The sequence below is a fragment of the Artemia franciscana genome, chromosome 11, assembly GCF_032884065.1.
Source record: "Artemia franciscana chromosome 11, ASM3288406v1, whole genome shotgun sequence".
In the NCBI taxonomy this organism is placed as follows: Eukaryota; Metazoa; Arthropoda; class Branchiopoda; order Anostraca; family Artemiidae; genus Artemia; species Artemia franciscana.
The window spans coordinates 15501461-15523795 of NC_088873.1; the positions used below are offsets into that span (position 1 = coordinate 15501461).

Consider the following 22335-nt stretch of genomic DNA (forward strand, 5'->3'; position numbering starts at 1 on the left):
CGCATCAAGCTACCAAAGGACAACGAAGCTGCACACTCTCCTCGTTGACCCAGCTCTTTTGGTAGCCCAACCCTTTACTCTTTCCCGTGTATCCCCAATAGCTTTAAATATTTTCTTATGACCTCTTCTTACACCGTTCGAGCACATCCTACTCTTTGTTTGGTCATCATCTGGATTGTCAAAAACTGCAACTTTGGCAGTCTATAATCCATCATTGAAAAATATGGCCTAACCATCGTAGCCCTTCCTCCGTAGCCCTATTTTAACTAGATAATGAGACTTTAAATGCGAGTTGTCGAAAATAAGAAGTCTTAAAAATACTGAGAAATAAATGTCTTAGTTTAGTTCTCAGTTTGTGCCGAGTAATTCCCTTTTCAAGTGACTTTTTCGTTACTGTCTAAAGTGCAACCGCTGACATGACTTATCATGGCTGCAGTTACCGCTCTAATCGTGTTAAGGAATAAACAAAAACAACTGTGTGAACCTATTCAGTTGCGTCAATTGGGGGGAGGGATATATGCCTTTTATATTTTGAAAATTTCTTTTCTAGTCTTTTCATTGAAAAATGCCTTTTTTTTGGTATTTTGATTGAAAAAATTAAAAAAAAAAATTAATCACGCCTAGATTTGAAAAAAAAAAAAGCATTTTGCCACCCCTTTCCCCTAATTTTTATGAAGCGTCACCACTGCACCTACGATTCATAAAATAGTATTACCTTGGTTTCAAAAGCACAAATGAGAGAGACAACAAATGGGTTGTCTGTAAAGCAGAGAATATCCCTTTCGGCGAATACCTGTTCCCTCTGATTTCTCAAGGATAAATTAACTTTATTGATTTTCTTCAAAGCAAATCGTTGTTTGGACTCTTTATGGCGAACGAGATATACAGCACCGTAAGCTCCATTAGAAATTAGCTTGGTAATCTCGTAATCTTCCTCACAGGGCAACTGAAATATAAAGAGAGTCCAAGTGAATTTTTCTTTGTAGTCAGAAGATACTAAATCACTTAAAATACCTCTAATACTAACAAAATCAATAGTTTAAATGAATAAAAAGTTTTAATGACCAAAATAGTTATAAAATTTTGACATTAGAAAACACGTTCTTCTTCACAAATGAAATAAACAACTTGTTGGTTATTTATCTTATTTATTTAACTATTCACTCAGTAAATTTCTTCTTTGCCGGTTTTTATTGAAATATTTTTCGTTATTTTTTTTTTATTTTTTTTTTAATTAAACTGTTTTCACTGTCGGAAATAAAAAATAAGTCTTTTAAAGATTCAAATTATAATATCGTAATATCTTTTATTTTCAAATAAAATTGATTCTAACAAGTACTATGACCAGTGTCCTATGATCACGTTTTTTCGACTTGAACAATTTTTTCCAGTATTTTTACATTTTCTATTAGGGAATCATGATTGCAGCGTCGGATACAACAAAGTAAAGAGCGAACTCTAGCCCACAATAACCAAAATTTAAAAACGCGTTTTGAAAAAAACTGCCAGGTGAGGAAGAATCATTATTTGAAACTAATTCAGGATCGTAACTATTATTTTGATGACTCTTAATGGTAAAATTCTATTGCGAAACAAACTTCTGAGATTTTCAGAAAATAGCCTGAAACCCCACAAAAACGGAGTCGGATCAAAATGGAAACTGCACCCTTGCAACATCAAAATTAAAATAACAAGGACAAAATTAACTTTTTTATAGTTGATTAAATGAAAGCTGACATATTTGGGCAGCTCTTTTGCCAATTTGCTTTCCATTTCCATTTGCTTCCCATGTTTTCAGATATAAACATACTAAGCTGTAAAATACTGATGGTGGAATGTCTCACTAAGAACGAATTTTCTTTTAGGCAAGCGACATCCCTTTAGCATTCTACTAGCTGTTGGGGTGGCGCTTCGCGCCACCCCAACACCTAGTTGGTGGGGGCGCTTCGCGCCCCCCCCAAGCCCCCCCCGCGCGCGTAAGTCGTTACGCGCCATATTAGTTACGCCCCATTGTAGTTGTGTCCCTATGTCCCACCTGTGATATATATATATATATATATATATATATATATATATATATATATATATATATATATATATATATATATATATATATATATATATATATATATATATATATATATATATATATATATATATATATATGTTTTTAACTACGTAAAACTTGCGAATATACAACATTCTTTGCTGTCCCATTGTCTGTGCATATAAATAGATTTTCAGGTTTACCGACTCTTGAACATGCAACATATAATGGTCCATGGGAAAACAATCCGTATTCAGATCTATACCTCATGATTCTAATGATTGCCCTTGAGCTTTGTTGATGGTGATTGCTAATCGACCATTCCCTGAGTCGCCATCGTCATTTATATATCCCCCTGTGCACCCCGGCGTCCCCTTTGTAGTTATGTCCCTGTGTCCCGGTCGTCATTTATATTCCCTGTGTCCCGGTCGTCATTTGTATCCCGGTGTCCCGGTCTGTATATACATTCGTTTTTTAGTTTTGTTTTTCTCCTTTATTTTTTTCCTTTTTTCTTTTTTTTCTTTTTTAGTTTATTTAGATTTTTAGATTTTTTAGTTTTTTTATTAGTTTTTAGTTTTTTTGTAGTTTTTACCATTTTTTTAGTTTTTTTTTTTTTACTTATGTCCTGGTCGTCATTTATACTCCCTGTGTCCCGGTCGTCATTTGTGTCTCGGTGCTTTGTTGATTGCTAATTTATATTATATTTATATTTATATTTTTTATATTTATTAATATTTTTTTAGTTTTCTTTTTCTCTTATTTTTCAGTTTTTTTCCTTTTTTTTAGTTTTTTCTTTTTTAGTTTTTAGTTTTTTTTTGTTTTTTACCTTTTTTTAGTTTTTTTAGTTTTTTAGCTTTTTTAGTTTTTTTATTAGTTTTTAGTTTGTTTTTTTTAGTTTTTGCCTTTTTTTAGTTTTTTCAGTTTTTTTTAGTTTTTAGTTTTTTACCTTTTTTTAGTTTTTTAGCTTTTTTAGTTTTTTTTCTTTTTAGTTTTTTTTGTAGTTTTTACCTTTTTTAGTTTTTTTTCTTCTTTTGTATTAGTGTGAAATAATTCAGACGTCATATGCGGACAAACACGACGTCACTCGACAGACAGACAGACAGTTTTTTTAGTTTTTTTTTTTACTTATGTCCTGGTCGTCATTTATACTCCCTGTGTCCCGGTCGTCATTTGTGTCTCGGTGCTTTGTTGATTGCTAATTTATATTATATTTATATTTATATTTTTTATATTTATTAATATTTTTTTAGTTTTCTTTTTCTCTTATTTTTCAGTTTCTTCCTTTTTTTTAGTTTTTTCTTTTTTAGTTTTTAGTTTTTTTTTGTTTTTTACCTTTTTTAGTTTTTTTAGTTTTTTAGCTTTTTTAGTTTTTTTATTAGTTTTTAGTTTTTTTTTAGTTTTTGCCTTAAACACGACGTCACTCGACAGACAGACAGACAGACATAACCCACAAACAACTTATTTTTATATATATTTATTCATATTTTTTTAGTTTTCTTTTTCTCTTTTATTTTTCAGTTTTTTCCTTTTTTTTAGTTTTTTTTTTTTTTAGTTTTTAGTTTTTTTTAGTTTTTTACCTTTTTTTAGTTTTTTTTAGTTTTTTTAGTTTTTTAGCTTTTTTAGTTTTTTTATTAGTTTTTATTTTTTTTGTAGTTTTTGCCTTTTTTTATTTTTTTCAGTTTTTTTTAGTTATTAGATTTTTACCTTTTTTTAGTTTTTTTTAGTTTTTTAGCTTTTTTAGTTTTTTTTTCTTTTTAGTTTTTTTTGTAGTTTTTACCTTTTTTAGTTTTTTTCTTCTTTTGTATTAGTGTGAAATAATTCAGACGTCATATGCGGACAAACATGACGTCACCTGATCCATCCACAGATCCACACACAGACAACTTATTTTTATATATATAGATTAACGGAAAGCATTACAGTTAGGATTAAACTAAGATTAAATAGAATCAAATAATATATTAGATATCAAATTTTAGCTATACTGTTTTTTATTTTAGCAACAGATTTAGATATATAACTAGATATTAGCTATAAGATATTAGACGAGATAAGAGATAGCATCAAATCTAAAACACCTCTAAAATTAAATAATACCAAAACGAAAGAAGGATAAGATATTAGAAGCAAATAGTTAGGAAGCAGGAATTAACATACCATTCCATTTATTTTACGATTTAACAAGAAACCATCCCTAAACTGCAGTTTTAGGGATGCATTTAAGAGAGGTTCATAAGGGTTGTTAACTCTCCCCCTCCCTCTTGTCCGACACAAGGTTAAAAAAATTCCACAAAAACAGTCGGGACAGAACACAAGGGAAAACAGTATTGTCTTCAGTCATTGATCCCCAAGATGTTTTCGTCTTTTACAACCATGACAACCCTGTCATGGTGCAGACACAACGATGCTGAGAAAAATAAAAAGAAGGGATAAGTACCTTTTCCATCATGCTCACAGTAGGCTGTTGGAACGATTCTTCATTTTGCCCACCCTTTTCGAGTGCAGAAATGTCTTCCTTTAGTTCTAAAATCAAACGCTAATTAATTCAGCATTCACACGATTTTAAATGCAGTGCATCAAGTCCAGAAAAAAATTATTATCTGTACAGAACATTAGTAATAAATTACATGGATGGATTGTACCAAGACGAGCAGCAGCTGATGCCACAAAGCAAGCTTAATTTCTGGTTTGACGATCTTGACGGAACTCCAAAGTGTAATACGAAAAAAATTTAAAACCCCAAATACGGTAATAGACAAAAACAGCACTAAAATACTCAAGGCTTAGTTCACTGAAGGTATACTAATAGGTGTGACATGAACTTAAAAAATGTGAGGAAAGTATTTCTATTACATTAGACTTCCAGTTTTTTACTATTTCTGTACGAAGAATAACTGTAAGGTAGGGAGACCAACTGGGAAAGACAATTGTCCTCCCCCCCCATATTTTGAGAAATTATTTTATTGGGTATTGTCATAAAATGAAAAAAAAATCCCATCCCCATGAATTCTGAAAAATACTCTTTTTTTGTTGTAAATTACTCGGATAATTAAGCTAAAACGAAACCAGCAGGGCTTGAGAATTCACAAGGAGTTCTGCAATAGTACCTAGTCCAGAAGTGTCGCTCTGTCGCTAAGTCAGTACGTGATTTTTCTTAATATCCAGAACGAATATGGAAATAAAATTTTATTTCAAGCACTATTAAGGCACTTCGATACTTTAAAAAACCTTTTAGAAGTCTCAGCATCGGCTGACCATCTCAAAGACAAAGGGTTTGTTAGCAAATTTCCCCTATACCATAGGATCCCCAAAGCAATTTTGGTAAAAATTGATAGGGGATATAAACTGTGTCACTAGTTGAAAAAGCTAACGAGAAGCTAGTTAAGAAAAACATATAACCTCTTTATTAATTGTTAAGCAAAGCGCTGCCAATTCAATATGCATACAACACAAATAATACGTCTCATGTATCGGCAAGGGTTTATATCAAGCGGAGTAGCCCAATAAGGAACTCCCAAAACTGTCAAGTCGCTCAAATGATACTTTCTTTGGGTTGATTTTTGACTTTTTTCGAAGCAGGGATGCTAGAGTATTTTTGAAGACTACCCTATCCTGAATTTTCAAAAGAAAATTCTGATGTGTTTAATTGTGAAAAAAATTGACAGTTTCCAATGATGTAAGTTTCATTAAATTTGAATCTTTATGTCTCCGGCACAACATGTGACAGGTTGATTCTTCTTCTAAAATCTCCGGGAAAGTAGATGTTGACTTCTAGTTTTCTGTCGTTTATTCGGGTCTCTCATCAAAGTTCTACAAGCAGTTATGAGAATGTGGTGCAATTCCTCTCTGATTCTCAAGGACAAATAAATTTTATTGGTATATGTGAAAGTTGTTTGAGTCAGGAACACTCTCTCTCGTTGTATTCTTTTCCAGATTATAATTTTGAGACTAAAAACCGGACATCATTTCATAGAGGAGGAATTGCGAGTTTGATTTCAAACTTGTTGTCATAACAACTAAGAAATGATATTGATGTTTGAATGGAGGGTAAATTTGAAAGTTTTGGTCTGGAATTTGATTTGGAAAGTAGGAAACTTTTGATTAGTGTTGTGTACAAGCCACCGAGTGCTAGCTGGGAAGAATTTGAGCGTGGCTTTGATCAACTTGTACGTGCGGCGTCTCGGACAGGTCTAAATTTTATTTGTATGGGTAATTTCAACTTTGGTCTGCTTTCATTGAATGGAGTGAAGCTTGATTATTTTAATTCGATGGTTGCTCATTATCTTTTCCCCTTTGTGGATATTCCAACAGGTGTTACGAGTCATTCAGCCACTCTCACAGATAATATTTTGCTGGTTCTAAGTATCTGGACCGTAGCTATGTTGATGTGGTTCTATACCATTGTTCGGACCATTTCCCAGTTGTTGCACCGGTACCTTGTGGCAAAATAAAAAGAAACAAATTAAAAAAATTAAAAAGTGAAGACTCGGTCGTTAAAAAAGAAAATTTACAAAGGTTTGGTGAAGAGTTAAAAAGCATAGATTTTAGTGGAATTATTGATATGAAAGATGACGCTTCTGGTACATTTAATCGCATGATGGGGATTATACAGCCAATATATGTCTAGTACTATACTTGTCTAGTACTAATGCTAAGTACTAATACTAGTACTAATACTATGTCTAGTACTAATACTTGTCTAGTGACATCCTTGAAACCACATAAGAATGAGCCCATGAAGCCTTGATAACTACAGAAATTCATGCAGCGTCTGATTTAATAAATCAATTATATGTGGATTATTTAAATAGTGAGTGTGCCGACAAACTGGAAGAATTCAAAATAATAAGCAATAAACTGAACTAGATGAGAAGAAAACTTAAAAAAGAATACTTTGCGAATCCATTGAGTGTAAATAAGAATAACACTAAAGGAACTTGGAATGTTATTAATGATGTATTGAGCAAGAAGAAAGAAGCTCCACCCAATTCGCTACTGATTCAAGGAAAAACTGTTAATGATAAAACGATTACTACTAATAGATTTGCTGAGTTTTCTTCAAATATTGGTCAAAACGTACAGGCGGAAGGGCTGATGAATTCTAATGGTGATTTCCTGGACTATGAATTTGTAAATGATAGAGGAACTGAAAGTGAAATTGAATTTTAGCCGTGTACTGGAGACGAAATTCTGAAGGTTGTGAAAACAGTCAAATTTAATTCGATTGGCACAGATGGGATTAACCTTAAGACTGTTAAATCACTGATGTGTTATTTACTACCATGCCTCGTCAGCATCATCAATCTTTCGCTCCAAACCGGCGTATTCCCAGATGCACTTAATACGGAAAAAGTCATCCCCCTCCACAGAGGTGGTTCTATGCTAGATATTAAAAATCACAGACCCATATCAATCTCACCACTGGTTTCAAAATTATCTGAAAAATTGTGCAGAAAAGGCTTTACAATTACCTTACAAAGACGGGGATGTTAAGTGAAATTCAGTTCGGCTTTAGGAAAAGCACTCGACGTCGGACGCCGTAGTAAATACTTTGAACATGGTGAAATTTTTTTCACTATTTTGATCGCTTGTAGAAAAGCGTTTCATACAAAAGAATTTTAAAATTTTACTCAAACACCTATAATCCCTTGGAGTTCGTGGTAACTATCTAAAGTGTTTAGATAGTTTTCTGAGTCGTAGACCTCTTCAAGTTGAATTAGAAAATGATTTTCCTTTCCTTTTCAAGTGAAGTGTGGTGTCACCCAGGGGTCTGTCTTGGGACCACTTTTGTACCTTGTGCAAGTTGACTCAATACGTTTCTGCTTACTTGAGTGTTTTATTACAACTTTTAAGGATGATATTACTTTCACTGTGTCTAGTCGATCCATTGATGATTTATTGTTGAAGGTAAAGAGGTTTTAAAGTCTTTTTTACCCGTTTGAGCCATTTGTCAGCGAATATTAAAAAAAAAAATCAATTTTATTATATTTAGAAGAGTTGGTAAGCAGCTAAGTGTTGATGGAGAGATATTTTCAATGGTAAGGCTTTGTCACAAATGCATGAAGTGCGGTATTTGGACTTCCAGCTTGATTGTAATCTATCTTGGAAGCCCCATAGTGATCTTGGTGCAGCTAAAGTTGCTAGAGGTCTGGGAATTTTGCGCCGGTTAAAGGTTGTTTTACCATTTTCATTTCTTCTATGACTGAACTAGACTACTGTTGCGTCTTATGTTTCTTATAGTTGTGTTCTTTGGTCTAGTAATTTTTATACAAATTTTAAGAGAGTGAAGATTCTTCAAAATAAAACCATAAGTCTTCTTGGTAATTATGTAGAAAATCTGAATGATACCGCGTCGAGTTTAAAGAAATTACGAGTGCTTAATACTGGTCAGATTCACGATTGTCAAGCTACTGTTTTGGCTTATCAGTGTTGGAATGATCTATATCATACAGTTTTTACTGATTCTTTCGCGTATATCGTTCGCTCCACAGGTATGCGATTAGGGAGGCAGATAATTTGTTGTTCAGTACCGAGACACCACAAGTGCAGGTTTTGGAATTAGGTATTTAGCTCCGGCTATTTGGAATGATATCCCGGCTGACATTCTGAAGGCTGAACACGTTAGCTCATTTAAAGTAGTTTAAGAAACATTTATTGGGAAAGGGTAGTTTTTCTTTTCTTTTGCTAGATTTTGATGTTAATTGTTAGTTGAGAGGGTGTTTTTGTCTTCTTCTTCTTCTTCTTCTTTTAAATGATTCTTGTTATTGGTTGAAAATTAGAGGGTTGCAGCCGTCCATCATTAGGCTTTTCGAGCCTTCCCCGCGCGGTTATATGTATATATAGTTTACTTTGTAATTATTAGTAAAATAAATAAATTAATACACAAAACAAGTTATGGCAACACCGCCCAATCAATTCTAAACAGTTTGTCCCCACAAACTTAGAAAAGACGTATAATGGGCGAGACGGAGGAACTCTTTAAGGAACCGCATCATCTTGAGGAAAATTACCTAAATTATTTTTAATTAAGTGACGATATAGTTAAATCAAAGAGAAAAAAAAGAGATAACTTTCCTATAACTCCGTAGTAAGAAGTCGGTCTTAATTTTACTGGTGTCCTATAAATTTTCCTAAACCAATCACGACATTCCTTATTTCTGGAGAAAAATAATCCAGCCTTTTTTTTATCTTCTATAAAGGACTTAAAGCAAGTAAACAGAAAAAAAAAAGTTCAATACCACCTGACATGTTTACCCATGGGATATTCTAATTCGTTAAAAAGCACGAGAGAATTTTTTATTCACATGATTTTCTTCAAATAGTCCATCTGTTTCTCTGTGGTTAGGGCAATTTAAATAGTTTACATTATAATATGTAATCTATCAGAAATGTAATTCTTAATCTGATTCTGGTACTCTTCTTCATCAATATTTGCATTACACAGCTCAGATGAAATGCAAGTAAGTGGCATTTATGAAATTTTCCACTCTGGTTCACAACATAAATTTTACAGAACATGGGCAACCCTATAAAACGCATTTTTTTTTTTTTTTTTTTTTTTCTGTTATTCCGGACTAGTTGTTTATACAATAGAAGCTTTTCTTGGCATCCAACGTACGATAATATCTTCCTTGATATCAAATTTCTGTTTCAAAATTATTTATTTGAGGTAAAAACAAAATTTAACGGTAAAAACTTATTTATATTTTGATTTTTTTTTTTCCGGCCTATTGATGCCTGCCAAGCGCAAAGCCTATGAAGGTTTCCTAAAAAAAAAAAAAATTACAAACAAGAATTTTATGCTGTCCGTAAAGGGACAAGATGAGAGGTATCTTAATTTCATAAATTGTGATTAACTGGCAATAATTAAAACACAACCTATGAAGTTTTCTTTAAAAAAGAAGATAAGAATCACTTTAAGTTGTCCGTAAAGCGGCAAGGAAGAGGCACCACAAACATTTAAAGAAATCAACCTATCAAGATTAAAAAAAAAAAAAAAAAAGAAACGTAAAGGCACACAGGAGAGGTGTGTATTTTTTTTTCAGAAAAGTTTTTACGTACTGCGACCTTGGGGAGCTAAAATTCACATGCCCATTAAACGGCGTATTAGTCGAAAAAAAGAATCAAAATAAATACAAATTACGGCCCAACATTTTTTTTTCTCTTTAAAACAAAAAAAAAATTACCTGCGAGAGGGTCTCGATTTAGTCCCAACTGTTCAACAATATAGGTGGGCAAATCCTTCGTTACACCTCTTAAAGATTTTGCTTCGCCTTCGGCATGCTCAAGAAGCCGATAGAATTCTTCTGGATCAAATTCTAGACACTCTAGCAGCCTGGCTGGTCTTGATATGATTAAAAGTAGCTTTTTGGCAAACTTTGAAACAAAAGTAGCTGCTTGTGGTGACTTTTCTTTTGCCTGCAAAATATGTATCTAGATTAACTTTCACAAGGTCCCTTGACAAAAATTAAAAGTAAAATACTAGACAGATGTACCCCCCCCCCCCCCAACAAACGTCGGAAGACGTAACTGTCCGAATGAAAAGTTAATTGAAAGAAAAACTTAAGGTTTTAGTATGCCCATCGTGTAGGGGGGAGAGGGTGTATCACCTAACTTTTTCTCTGGAGAGCGGTAGGGTAAGAGAAAATATAAATCATGCCTAAAAAGTTTCATTTCTTTAGGGGAGGGTTGGCTCAAGCAATGTATCTTCGGGGGTGGCCCTCTAGCCCCCCCAAGCGAAGTTTGAGAAAAGTTACTTGAAATGCATGAAAAATTAGATAATAGTATTAGATAGCAGCAGTTTTAAGCTTCCTTAACCCTTAACATTTTTAAAATTTGAAATGAAAACTTCTGAATTTGGATTGAGAAGTAAATTGAAAGAAAAGCTTAAGGTTTAGTGAGATTCAAATACGTACACAGATCCTTAGTGGGAGGGGGAGGTTGTGCCCACCAAAATATCAGGAGGCACATCAAAAGATATTTACCAGAGGACGAAGGATTATTACTAGCTGAAAAAGGTATACAGTTAGACTACAGAATCAGAAAGTTGCACATGTTTGCACGTTTCCTTTTAAATTTCACTGTAAAATGTTCTCTGAATATATCTGTTACGCCTTTTTCTACTACACTCATGTAGATATGTTTCTGACCATACCTACAGACAAGAGAGACGAAGCTCATCTGAAAATTGGCCGGAAGATGACCCCTAATAAATATCCCAATAGGCCTTTTATCTTTCTTTATCAGACCCCCTCCTCCGAAAAAAATTGGAATTATGCTTATGCTTACCATCATGACTATAATCGAAAAACAACGGAAAACTGACCACGGATAAAATTCCTAAAGACATATTGCCAGAAATAGTTGGACACACAGTGCAATCTGTGCTTCAAACCGAATCCTCAAGGCTAAAAATATACTTTCATCGGTTGTTGAAAACAAATTACAAAAATAAGCAAATAAAGAAGGAAAACAACAAAGGAAAGACCCTGAAATGAAACCATGAAAAGTATTGTAAAAGCTATCGTTTATTCTTCCCAAAGCCATTAACTAATGAAACATAAGTGATAATAATTATCTTTAATGCTAATTTGGGCACTTTGCCAAATGTACTTAGGTATATTGGCCTATTACTTGTCTTTCACTTAAGTATTCAGTTGATATTAGTGGTTTTAAAGAAGTAAAAATCACAGAAAATGATATCAGGAAAACCATGTTTGTACTTCCGGAATACCAATTATTTGGCAATCAATAGTTAAAAAATAAGACACGTAGAAAACTTGGTGACAATTATAAACCTATTAAGTGATGTCATTTAATTTATGCTGCTAGTTTCATTTTTCAGAGGATATTACAATAAATCCCGAAAATACGAAACCCTTCAGTAGCGGAAAGAACTGAACGAAGGTAACTTTTTTATGAGAATCTCATACTAGTTTCACGCGAAATTTTAATTCGGCAGGGAATCACATTTTACTGATTTCTAATAATAAATAAAGTTCATGTAATTTGAAGCTATTAACCAAAACTTATAAGCCTGAACAAAATTACCTAATTTTTGAAAAAGGAGGTGCACCCCCCATAAGGAGAGGTAGTGACCTTGGGGAAAAGTCTATCAAATTCAGTGTTTCGGAGAAATGCTGCGTCTGACGATCAGACCCTACTGCAGACGTTTCTAGCCCTTATCTCAAAAAGGCATTTTTTTTTCATTTCTATCCCTTTTTGACTTGACTTTTCCCACAACTATTCCCTTTTCAATTCAAAAATCAACGGACTCGGTCGAGGCTTTAGGCCTCGAAACTCTTCCTTTAATCGTGGAAGTGACCAGACGCAATGACAAGCAATAGCTTCTTAGGCTAAGATTATCCTCTCACGAGCATTAACGATGAGAAATAGAGAATTGCAAGGAAGAGTGCCGTTTATAGGACCATAGCCCAGGATATCTTGCTGCATACGTTAGGTGTCGTAATATTACACCACGTTTACACAGGGACAGGATGTGGATGGAGGTGAATTCGAATAGGCCATTAGTAAGAATTTAAATAAAAAGACTATTTCATTTTATTAGAATCTTATACCAGACGAAAAATCAGACATGTACACAATAGTCTCTAGCAGTCACCCTGCCTTGTATTTGTGCTTGAATTATTATACTGCATTAGTTGAAAAACAACACTACAGTTTATCAGATGTGCTTCAGGCAGAGCTTCTTCTGTTTTTCTCTTTTTTTGCATAGCATTCATATTTTTCCTCCTCTTTTTATGTATGTTTTAAGCCCTTTTTTCCCTCTTGATAAAGGCTCGAGAGTATGAACCTTCACACCCTTAAAAGTCCGAAAATATTCAGACTTTTGTTATTATTGTATGACTTTTTTTTCTTCTAACACTTACTATTTCATTAAAGGTTTTACTCGTTTTCAATATTTTTATTTCATTTTAATTCGATTATTTCTGACAGAATGAAACCTTTTAATCGACAGTGAACAGATAAAAAATTTTATCTGGATATTTCGAACACATATACAGTGTTCATCATCAGCAATAAAATCATCTGACAGACGCTTAACCTCCGAGCATCCCCGGAGAAATTGGAAATCAATAGGTTAAAAAACACAAATTTTCGTTTTTGCTTTATGGGTGTCAGGAATCATCCAGCAATCACACAAAATCTTCCAGGTTCAACCTCTGAAGAAAGAAAAACATATCCCATTTGTCTTCCTCTTTCTGTTCATAATTGTTATTTTTAGGGTTTAATAATTCATAAAGGCCTCATGTTTTAATAATACCTCTTTCCCAGTCCTAAACTCTTTCTCTTCTATATCTATATGACCTCTGTAAGGATTAAGTATTTGAGCTCTGAGTACTTTTAGAACCCTCGTAAGCGCTAGGAGCATTAGTCCAGCCGAGTTGCTAAAATATCGAAAATTTAACATAATCTATTATAAAAAGGCTACTTCATTACAAATATTATGTACGTTTGTTTAAACCTAAGATAAGCAAAAAGAAAGTTACGTTTTTAATTTTATTTAGTTATATTAGGGTATACTTCAATATAAGAATTCCTCAATAGACTTTTGCAGGCCCTAGACACGGTGCTTTCTAAGTCAAATTTATAATCTTACCTCATTTAGTAGTTTTTCCAAGTTTTCAGTCATATCATAAAAGTAGGAACAAGTGATGTGACCTTGCTCAGATTTTTCCAGGCAATCACGAGCCAATTCAACGAACTGTCGGTAAACAAATCGAACAATGGCGACCGATTCAGCAGGCAGAGATTCTTCAGAGTCAAGATACTCGGAGTCCGAGTGCTCCTTAATAAAGGAGCCCAGTTTTTCTTCCATTTGATGAGTAGCCTGAAAATAAGGTTTCAATCAAAACCCTAAAACATGATGGATAAAGTAGCAGACATTGCGAAAGCCTAAAAAAAGAAAAACGGAAGGGAAAAAAGCAAGCACAGACCAGAATGGAGAGAACAATAAAAATATAGCAAACTGTTGTAAGGATTCCTGAGCCACACCGTGCAGACGACTAGTACAAAATAATTTCACGAATCTTGTAAAGAGTTGGCGGGCATGAAGATACTATCTTTAAGATAGGTAAGGTAGGTTTGAACGACCTAAAAGACAGTCCCCTTCCCACAAAAATGCCTTATAAACCAGTTAAAAGTAAAAAAAAAAAGTCTTCAAAAACATAAAAAGGACGGAAAACAAGCAAACACACACAAAACATAGGCAATGCCTGTACAAGATAAAAGTGTAAAGTGCACAAGTGTAAGGGACAAAAGTTTTTCAATATCCAGAGGTAAAGCAGCGAACGGAAGACAAGATAGAAATAGGCAAAGGAAAGCTGAGAAAAGGAAAGTTTTGTTTTCTTTTATTTTTCTTCTTTTACTTGTTCTTTTGGTTTTTCCATGCAAAATTACAATTTCCCCATGTCTGCACTTTGCTATTAGCCTGGCTGAAGGGGGAAACTGTCATTTTAAAATTATTCAGAAACAAGAGCTAAGAGCTCATATGGCATTTGTGACGAGGCAAGAAGAGCTAAGAGCCAAGAAATAATATGGTATGAGCTCTAACAAAATTCTATGAATCAATAGATTGATTTAAAAGGAAAATAAGAGGCTAAATGCCGGTCAGGATTTAAAATAAGAGCTCTGAGTCACGATGTCCTTCTAAATATCAAAATTCATTAAGATCCGATCACCCACTCGTAAGTTATAAATACCTAATTTTTTCTAATTTTCCCTCTCCCTTTAACCCCCAGATGGTCGAATCTGGGAAAACGACTTTATCAAGTCAATTTGTGTAGGTCCCTGACACGCCTACCGATTTTCATCGTCCTAGCACGTCCAGAAGCACCTGACTCGCCAAATCACTGAACCCCTGCCCCCAACTCCCCCAAAGAGAGCGAATCCACTGCGGTTCCGTCAATCACGTATCAAGGCTTATTCTATCCACCAAGCTTCTTCCCGATTCCTCCACTCCAAGTGTTTTCCAAGATTTCCCCCTCCAACTCCCCCAATGTCAAAGATCTGGTCGGGATTTGAAAGAAGAGCTCTGAGACATGAATTCCTTCTAAATATCAAATTTCATTAAGATCCGATAACCTATTCGTAAGATAAAAATAACCCAATTTTTCCGTTTTCCAAGAATTCCGGTTTCCCCCTCCAGCTCCCCCCAATATCACAGGATCTGGTCGGAATTTAAAATTAGAGCTTTAAAGCACAAGATCCTTCTAAATATAAATTTCATTAAGATCTGATCTGGTCATCCTTTCGTAAGTTACAAATACCTCAATTTTCAAAATTACCCCCCCCCCCCCCGCAAAATCCACCAAAGAGAGCAGATCCGGTCCGGTTATGTCAGTCACGTATCTTAGACAGGTTTTTATTCTTCCCATCCAGTTTCATTCTGATCTCACCGCTTTAAGTATTTTCTAAGATTTACGGTCCCCCCAACTGCCCCCCAAATTACACTGGATCCGGTTGAGATTTAAAATAAGAGATCTGAGTTACGAGGTCCTTCTAAATATGAAGTTTCATGAAGATCCGATCACTCCTTCGTAAGTTAAAAATACGTCATTTTTTCTAATTTTTCAGAATTAACAACACCCCCCCACCCCAATAGAGCGGATCCGTTCCAATTATGTAAATCACGTATCTAAGACTTTTTGTTATTTTTCCCACCAAGTTTCATCCCGATCCCTCCAATCTAAGCGTTTTCCATGATTTTAGGTTCCCCCACCCCAAACTCCCCCCAATGTCACCAGATCCGGTCGCGATTTAAAATAAGAGCTTTGAGACACGATATCCTTCTAAATATCAAATTTCATTGAGATCCGATCACCCGTTCGTAATTTAAAAATACCCCATTTTTTCTAATTTTTCAGAATTAACCCCCCCCCCCCAACTACCCCAAAGAGAGCAGATCTGTTCCGGTTATGTCAATCATGTATCTAGGACTTGTGCTTATTTTTCCCACCAAGTTTCATCCCGATCCCTCCACTCTAAGTGTTTTCCAAGTTTTAGGTTTCCCCCCCCCAACTCCTCCCCCCCCCCCAATGTCACCAGATCCGGTCATAATTTAAAATAACAGCTCTGAGACACGATATCCTTCTAAATATAAAATTTCATTGAGATCCGATAACCCGTTCGTAAGTTAAAAATACCTAATTTTTTCTAATTTTTCAGAAATACCCCCCCCCCCCCAACTACCCCAAAGAGAGCGGATTCGTTCCGGTTATGTCAATCATGTATCTAGGACTTGTGCTTATTTTCCCCACCAAGTTTCATCCTGATCCCTCCACTCAAAGTGTTTTCCAAGTTTTAGGTGTCTCCAACCCCCCCCCCCCCCCATGTCACCAGATCCGGTCGGGATTTAAAGTAAGAGCTCTAAGAAACGATATCCTTCTAAATATAAAATTTCATTGAGATTCAATCACCCGTTCGTAAGTTAAAAATACCGCATTTTTTCTAATTTTTCAGAATTAACCCCCCCCCCCCCAACTACCCCAAAGAGAGCAGATCTGTTCCGGTTATGTCAATCCTGTATCTAGGACTTGTGCTTATTTTTTCCACTAAGTTTCATCCCGATCCCTCCACTCTAAGTGTTTTCCAAGATTTTAGGTTCCCCCTCCCAACTCCCCCCCCAATGTCACAAGATCCAGTCGAGATTTAAAATAACAGCTCTGAGACACGATATCCTTCCAAACATCAAATTTCATTAAGATCTGATCAACCGTTTGTAAGTTAAAAATACTTCAATTTTTCTATTTTTTCCGAATTAACGGGCCCCCCACTCCCGCCAGATGTTCAAAGCGGGAAAACGACTATTTCTAATTTAATCTGGTCCGGTCCCTGATACGCTTGCCAAATTTCATCGTCCTAGCTTACCTGGAAGTGCCTAAAGTAGCAGAACAGGGACCGACAGACCGACAGAATTTGCGATTGCTATATGTCACTTGGTTAATACCAAGTGTCATAAAAAGATGAGGTATTGTTTGTCTCTTGCTAAGCTTGTCAAAATGGAAACCTGACGACCAGATTACTACGGTTCAAAGCTTTGCCCCAAGGCGGTGGTTCCCAGAAATTTCTGTTCGGGTCGTTCCCGAGTCCATACGCTCTCACAGCTGTCCATGCGAGTTTCTAACAAACGAACAATTATGATTAAAATTATAACCGGGGCGGTGTCTTCACAAGATAAGTACAGCTCGCAAGTTTACTGCAATGAACGCTTTAATGGTCAAAAGGGCCCAATAAGGCGGGCCAAAAAAGTTCCATAGGAAAATCTAGATTATTAGCTAAGATATTGATTTAAAAAAATCACAAGATGCCTCTAAGGGCCAAATTTGGACTCGGAGGTAAAAATATCAAAATTAATTTGGGCCATAACGTAATCATGATGCGTCTGACCCTCCCTCTCATACAGAAAATCTTCTGATCCCTGTCCATACATTTGTACTAAGTATCCTATAGCTGAGGTGACAATAAGTGGAGGGGTTGGTATAAAAGCAAATCAACTCTTCTTTCACGTCTTGGGCGCACCAAATATAGAAGAAACTGCTTTTCAGTGCATTCGTTAGATAAGCTCAAAATCTTTTATTGGCTATAATATTTTGGCAGTTGCTAAATGGCTCTGAAAATATTAGATTTCTTTCCATAGCAACAGGGGACAGAATCCTCCTGAATCTTGTTTTAATTTATAATTTTCATCTTTTACCATGAAGCTATCATGCTTGTAATAGCAAATTATTCTTAATTGTTTACTGGTCGCGCCCAATTATAACCGTAAGTATCGCATTCAAATTTAGCCACTTAATTCTGGAAGCCTTTATCTGGAATATGAATTTTCTTTACGTAATTCACATAAATACTGAACTCTATAATTATTTTAAAAAATCCTAATAATAATTAACTAATAAAATATTACTTTTAAAAAAATCCAAAAGAAAGGACCGCATTTACTCTTTAATACAATAAAAAAAACTATATTCCTACTAACTAACTATATTACTAACTAACCAAACTTAAAAGACTATCTGGAGGTTGTCATTGTCAAAAACAAGTTTTTATTTTGTTATCATTATCCCACGTCCAATACACTCAGCAGCGTTTCTCTCATTTATAATTTACATTTAACATCTAAAATCACACCATAGAACACTCAAACAAATGAAAACTCAAAAACACACACACACACACTCAAAGACATACACATACACTTACACACACAAACAAACACACGAACGCACACGCACAAGCAAATACACACACACGCACAAACACACACACACACGTACACACACAGACACACATACACACACACATGCATAAAGAAACATAGACACACACACACAAACAAACACATACACACAACACACACACAAACCCACACACACACATACACACACATACACACACACACACATACACACACACACACACATACACACACACACACACACACACACACACACACAAACAAACCCACACACACAAACACTGACACACACAAAAACACACACGCACACACAAACACACACACACACACACACACACATATACACACAAGCATACACACACACAAAAATCGTCTGTTCTGAGATGACCTCCCTGCATAAGGAAACCCCTAATTATCACCGGAGGAGTTTCAAGGAGGACAAAAAATACTTTATCATTCTTTAACCTATAATAATTTACTGCTCCAAATCATTCTTGTCTAACAAGCTTCTTACACCATCAGATATCAAAAAGCTGTTTCAAATCTATAACTCTAAATGATAATTTTCTCTTTGAATGTTTATTTTTCTAACACAAAACCAAAGAGTATGCTCGCTTCCTGCTAAGTGGGCATATTCGTTTTTAGACTTTTTTATTAGAAAGAAAATATACATTGTATCAGGTTCTGAGATATACACAAAAAGATACTTTGAATATGCGTGTAGTAAATCCAGCCGCGTTATTTGGATATTAAATTAAAAATAAAAGTTTATCAGCTGACAGTAAGGAGCAACATTAAAACTTCAAACGAACAGAAATTAGTCCCCATATGAGGGAGACTTTTCTCCTCCAGGTTGCTTTCAAGGAAATTTTTCAGGATGAATTTTTACTCAGGGCGGGGGGAGGGAAGGGGATCTCCGGGCACGATTTGAAAAACATTCAGAAATCAAATCAAAAACGTACCAGTAGTTTTTTCAGCTGAAAGAAAGGAGGAACATTAAAACTTAAAACGAACCGAAGTAATTCTGTATATGAGGGGAGTGCTCCTTTCTCAAACCTCGCTCTATATGCTTAAGTTCGTCTTTTCGTCACAATTGTTTAAGAAAACCGCTCAAACAGATTGGCAGTTGAATTTGAATGAGAAGTATTCTTAAAGAACTTGAAGATTTTTGAGCACAGAGCCAGTGTTAGGGAAGGGGCAGCCCCCCTCATATATGGACTAATTACAGTTTGTTTGAAGTTTCAATGTTCTGAAAAGACAAAGATGCTTCATGGACGCCTTTATCGCAGCAAATGGATCTTGGGGAACTAACATAAGGTCATGCATAAAACGATTGTCAATGAAGTAGGGACTGAAAATCAAAACGTTAGTAAAACAAATACCAAACAGAAAGCAAATGATCTGAGGTATTAATTAGTATTTCACAGCTGTATAACCAATCAAGTACTTTCAGTTCTTCATAGAGTTATTTTAAGGGAGCAAACGATGAGACTTTTTTCAAAAAGGTTTTGTTGTGATTTGACGCCCCCTTTAGGCAATAGTGTTTATGACGAGAATTTAGCGATCCTGATTCCTCCTCCGCCAAATTGCTCGAGTCTATCCTGGACTGCAAAAAGGAATAACTATGTCAATAACAATTGTTTCCGTAAAAATTTGGTTCAAATTCCACAATCGCTTTGGGTGGATACCCGGATGACTATAATTTATACACCCTCCCGACCCACTTCAAAAGATGTTAAATCTGTCCTGAACACCTCGAAAATAAAATACGAAATTGGTTATTACATCACGTCAAGTGTGGTTGAGATTACGAAACCTCTTCTGGTGCCTGTCATGACGAAGAAACTTTATCTCCCCTCCCCTTCAGAGACCTAGATCAAATTTCCATCCCATAAATCCACAGCCTCAAAAAACGGGTTCCCACTTCCCGTCGATCTTATTTTAATCCGATATCTCGTTCCAATTTAGCCCCTTAGAGGTCAGAATGGATAGAGACCACTAAAAGACACAGCTTGGACATTAATACTTCCTTGTATCAAAATTGGTTAAGATTCGAAAAACATTTCTACTAGGTATCCTGATGACGAAAAGCTGAAGGCCCCTCCCCTTCTCTACAAAGATCAGATTCGGATGCTGATCCCGAAAAAGAATAACTAATACATTAGCTGTTGTTTTACATCGTTTTTACCCGATATATCCTTTTGATAAGTGACCTGAAGACGGATAAATTCGGACCTCTTCCTCCTATGTATATCGAATCTGCTAAAAAAAAAAAAAACACAAAAATACTACTGGAATACTTACTTCACTCAGTATGATTGATATCCGACAAACTATTCCGACCTTCAATGACTAGCACTTAGGGACCCACCACCTCAAACGTCAGAATGTGTACGAAATTTAATAAGCGCAGCTAGGACGCTAGAGAAACCATGCTTGTGTGGCCTCGCAGTGAGGGCTGGATAGATCGTCTACGAGTTCGTCTAACTAGAACTGGGACTTCCCAGTTCTACAGCGCTGCAAGGTAACCTTCAGAAGATTCCGCAAAGAAATTATAGCCCAGTAGACAGCAAAACATTACAGTAGATTCTGATTGACGTACAATTCTTATTGGTTTTGTTTTAGGATGGCTTTTTTAGGCTAATAGCCTCTTTCTAGCTATTTTATTTAAGATGGTTTGCCTCCCTATGTAGTATAAAATTTGCGGGAATAATATATAATGAATCAGAGGTAATAGGCTTGATAATGCCAGTGCACAACGTCAACGCTTTTTGATACGAGGGCATTGCCAAGTACATAAAGCCATGTAATGACCAAGCTTGGCCCAGGCTGGCAAAAAGCCTCCATTCAACCAGAGGGCCCGGGGACGTCTTTCTCACCGCTTCTAAGCCAGCTTAAGCACTTGGCGTTAGATGATGAGAAGAAGTTATAAGTCCCAGACTAGCACTTGCGGGACACATTGCTTTTCTTAAGACCATAACAATTTTAACGATTAAACACTACGAAACTTGTCACATGGTACGTTACGATATTGAACAACAATTATCGTCATTATATTTTGACTGACGAATTCAGATGTTTTGAACTAGACTCGTTAGGAGTTCCGAAAGACTGAGGAAGATTGTTAAATGTTTTCAAGAGGAATTCTTTAAGGACAGATTTAGATACTCCTTTGACTGACTGTATATCAAACTGAGGGTTTTACGGAAAATGTGGTTCGATTCCACTAAGTTTAATTGAGATCCAAATCCCTGTTCTTTCAGACGTCTTAACCATAAAAATTTATCTAAGACGGTGAAGAGATAATTTCATTATCCGTAGATAGACGATTCCTAGAAATCACGGATCATTTTCGGAGTTAAGACAAACTTGATCCCAAGGTAGTTCATTTTCGGAGTTAAGACAAACTCCGAAGTTTTGATTCTTATTTATACTGTTTAGTAGACTAAAAGAAATAATTCCAATTTGTTTTTGGTACAAACACAGAAAATGCCGCAAACTCCAGAGAAACTTTTTCCCTTCCACTTCAAGATTTGCGTACTGGAAACATTAGCGAATTGTCCAGAACCTGTCATTACCGACCAACAGATCGCTCGTGACGATAAAACCAAATAAACTGGAATTGAGATTTCCAGACTACATTTTCCACAATTACTTCTTAAACATCAGTAAAAGATACACAAACTTTTATCTCAGAACAAGAAGAGATAATTTTGTGTTCAACACGAGTCCGACGTTAAATGATCCCTAACAAGTTTGTTTTTGGAGCCAGGGCACTTTCATTCGGCAACAGTATAAAATAGTTTATACTATTTAATAGGCTACACAAGAAAATGATTTCTATTTTTTTTGGAAAATAACACAAACTTCGGAGGAAAAATTCTCCTCTGTTCCATAACCCCCCCCGTAGAGAAAATAGTTCCCGAGTTTCTATCTTATACTTTTAACGAGCTAAGCTCGGCAAATAATAAAATAAAACCTATGAAAGCAAAAGTTAAATAAAACCTATGAAAGAAACACAATTAGTGCCCTTTAAATTTGACTTTAACCCCAGTCTGGCGAGTAAACTTTG

General features: G+C 35.3%; 1 protein-coding gene across 7 annotated transcripts in view; it reads right to left on the bottom strand.

Moving 5' to 3' along the window:
- LOC136032870 (microtubule-associated serine/threonine-protein kinase 3-like) overlaps window positions 1–22335 on the bottom strand; it is a 217535-nt gene that overhangs the window by 65331 nt on the left and 129869 nt on the right. For all 7 annotated transcript variants that reach the window (XM_065713283.1, XM_065713284.1, XM_065713282.1 and 4 more), the window contains 4 exons: window positions 13668–13898; window positions 10234–10465; window positions 4485–4570; window positions 716–946 (listed from right to left, as the gene is read on the bottom strand). In XM_065713283.1, the coding sequence (XP_065569355.1) occupies window positions 716–946; window positions 4485–4570; window positions 10234–10465; window positions 13668–13898 (780 nt within the window). The remainder of the gene's footprint in view (window positions 1–715; window positions 947–4484; window positions 4571–10233; window positions 10466–13667; window positions 13899–22335) is intronic.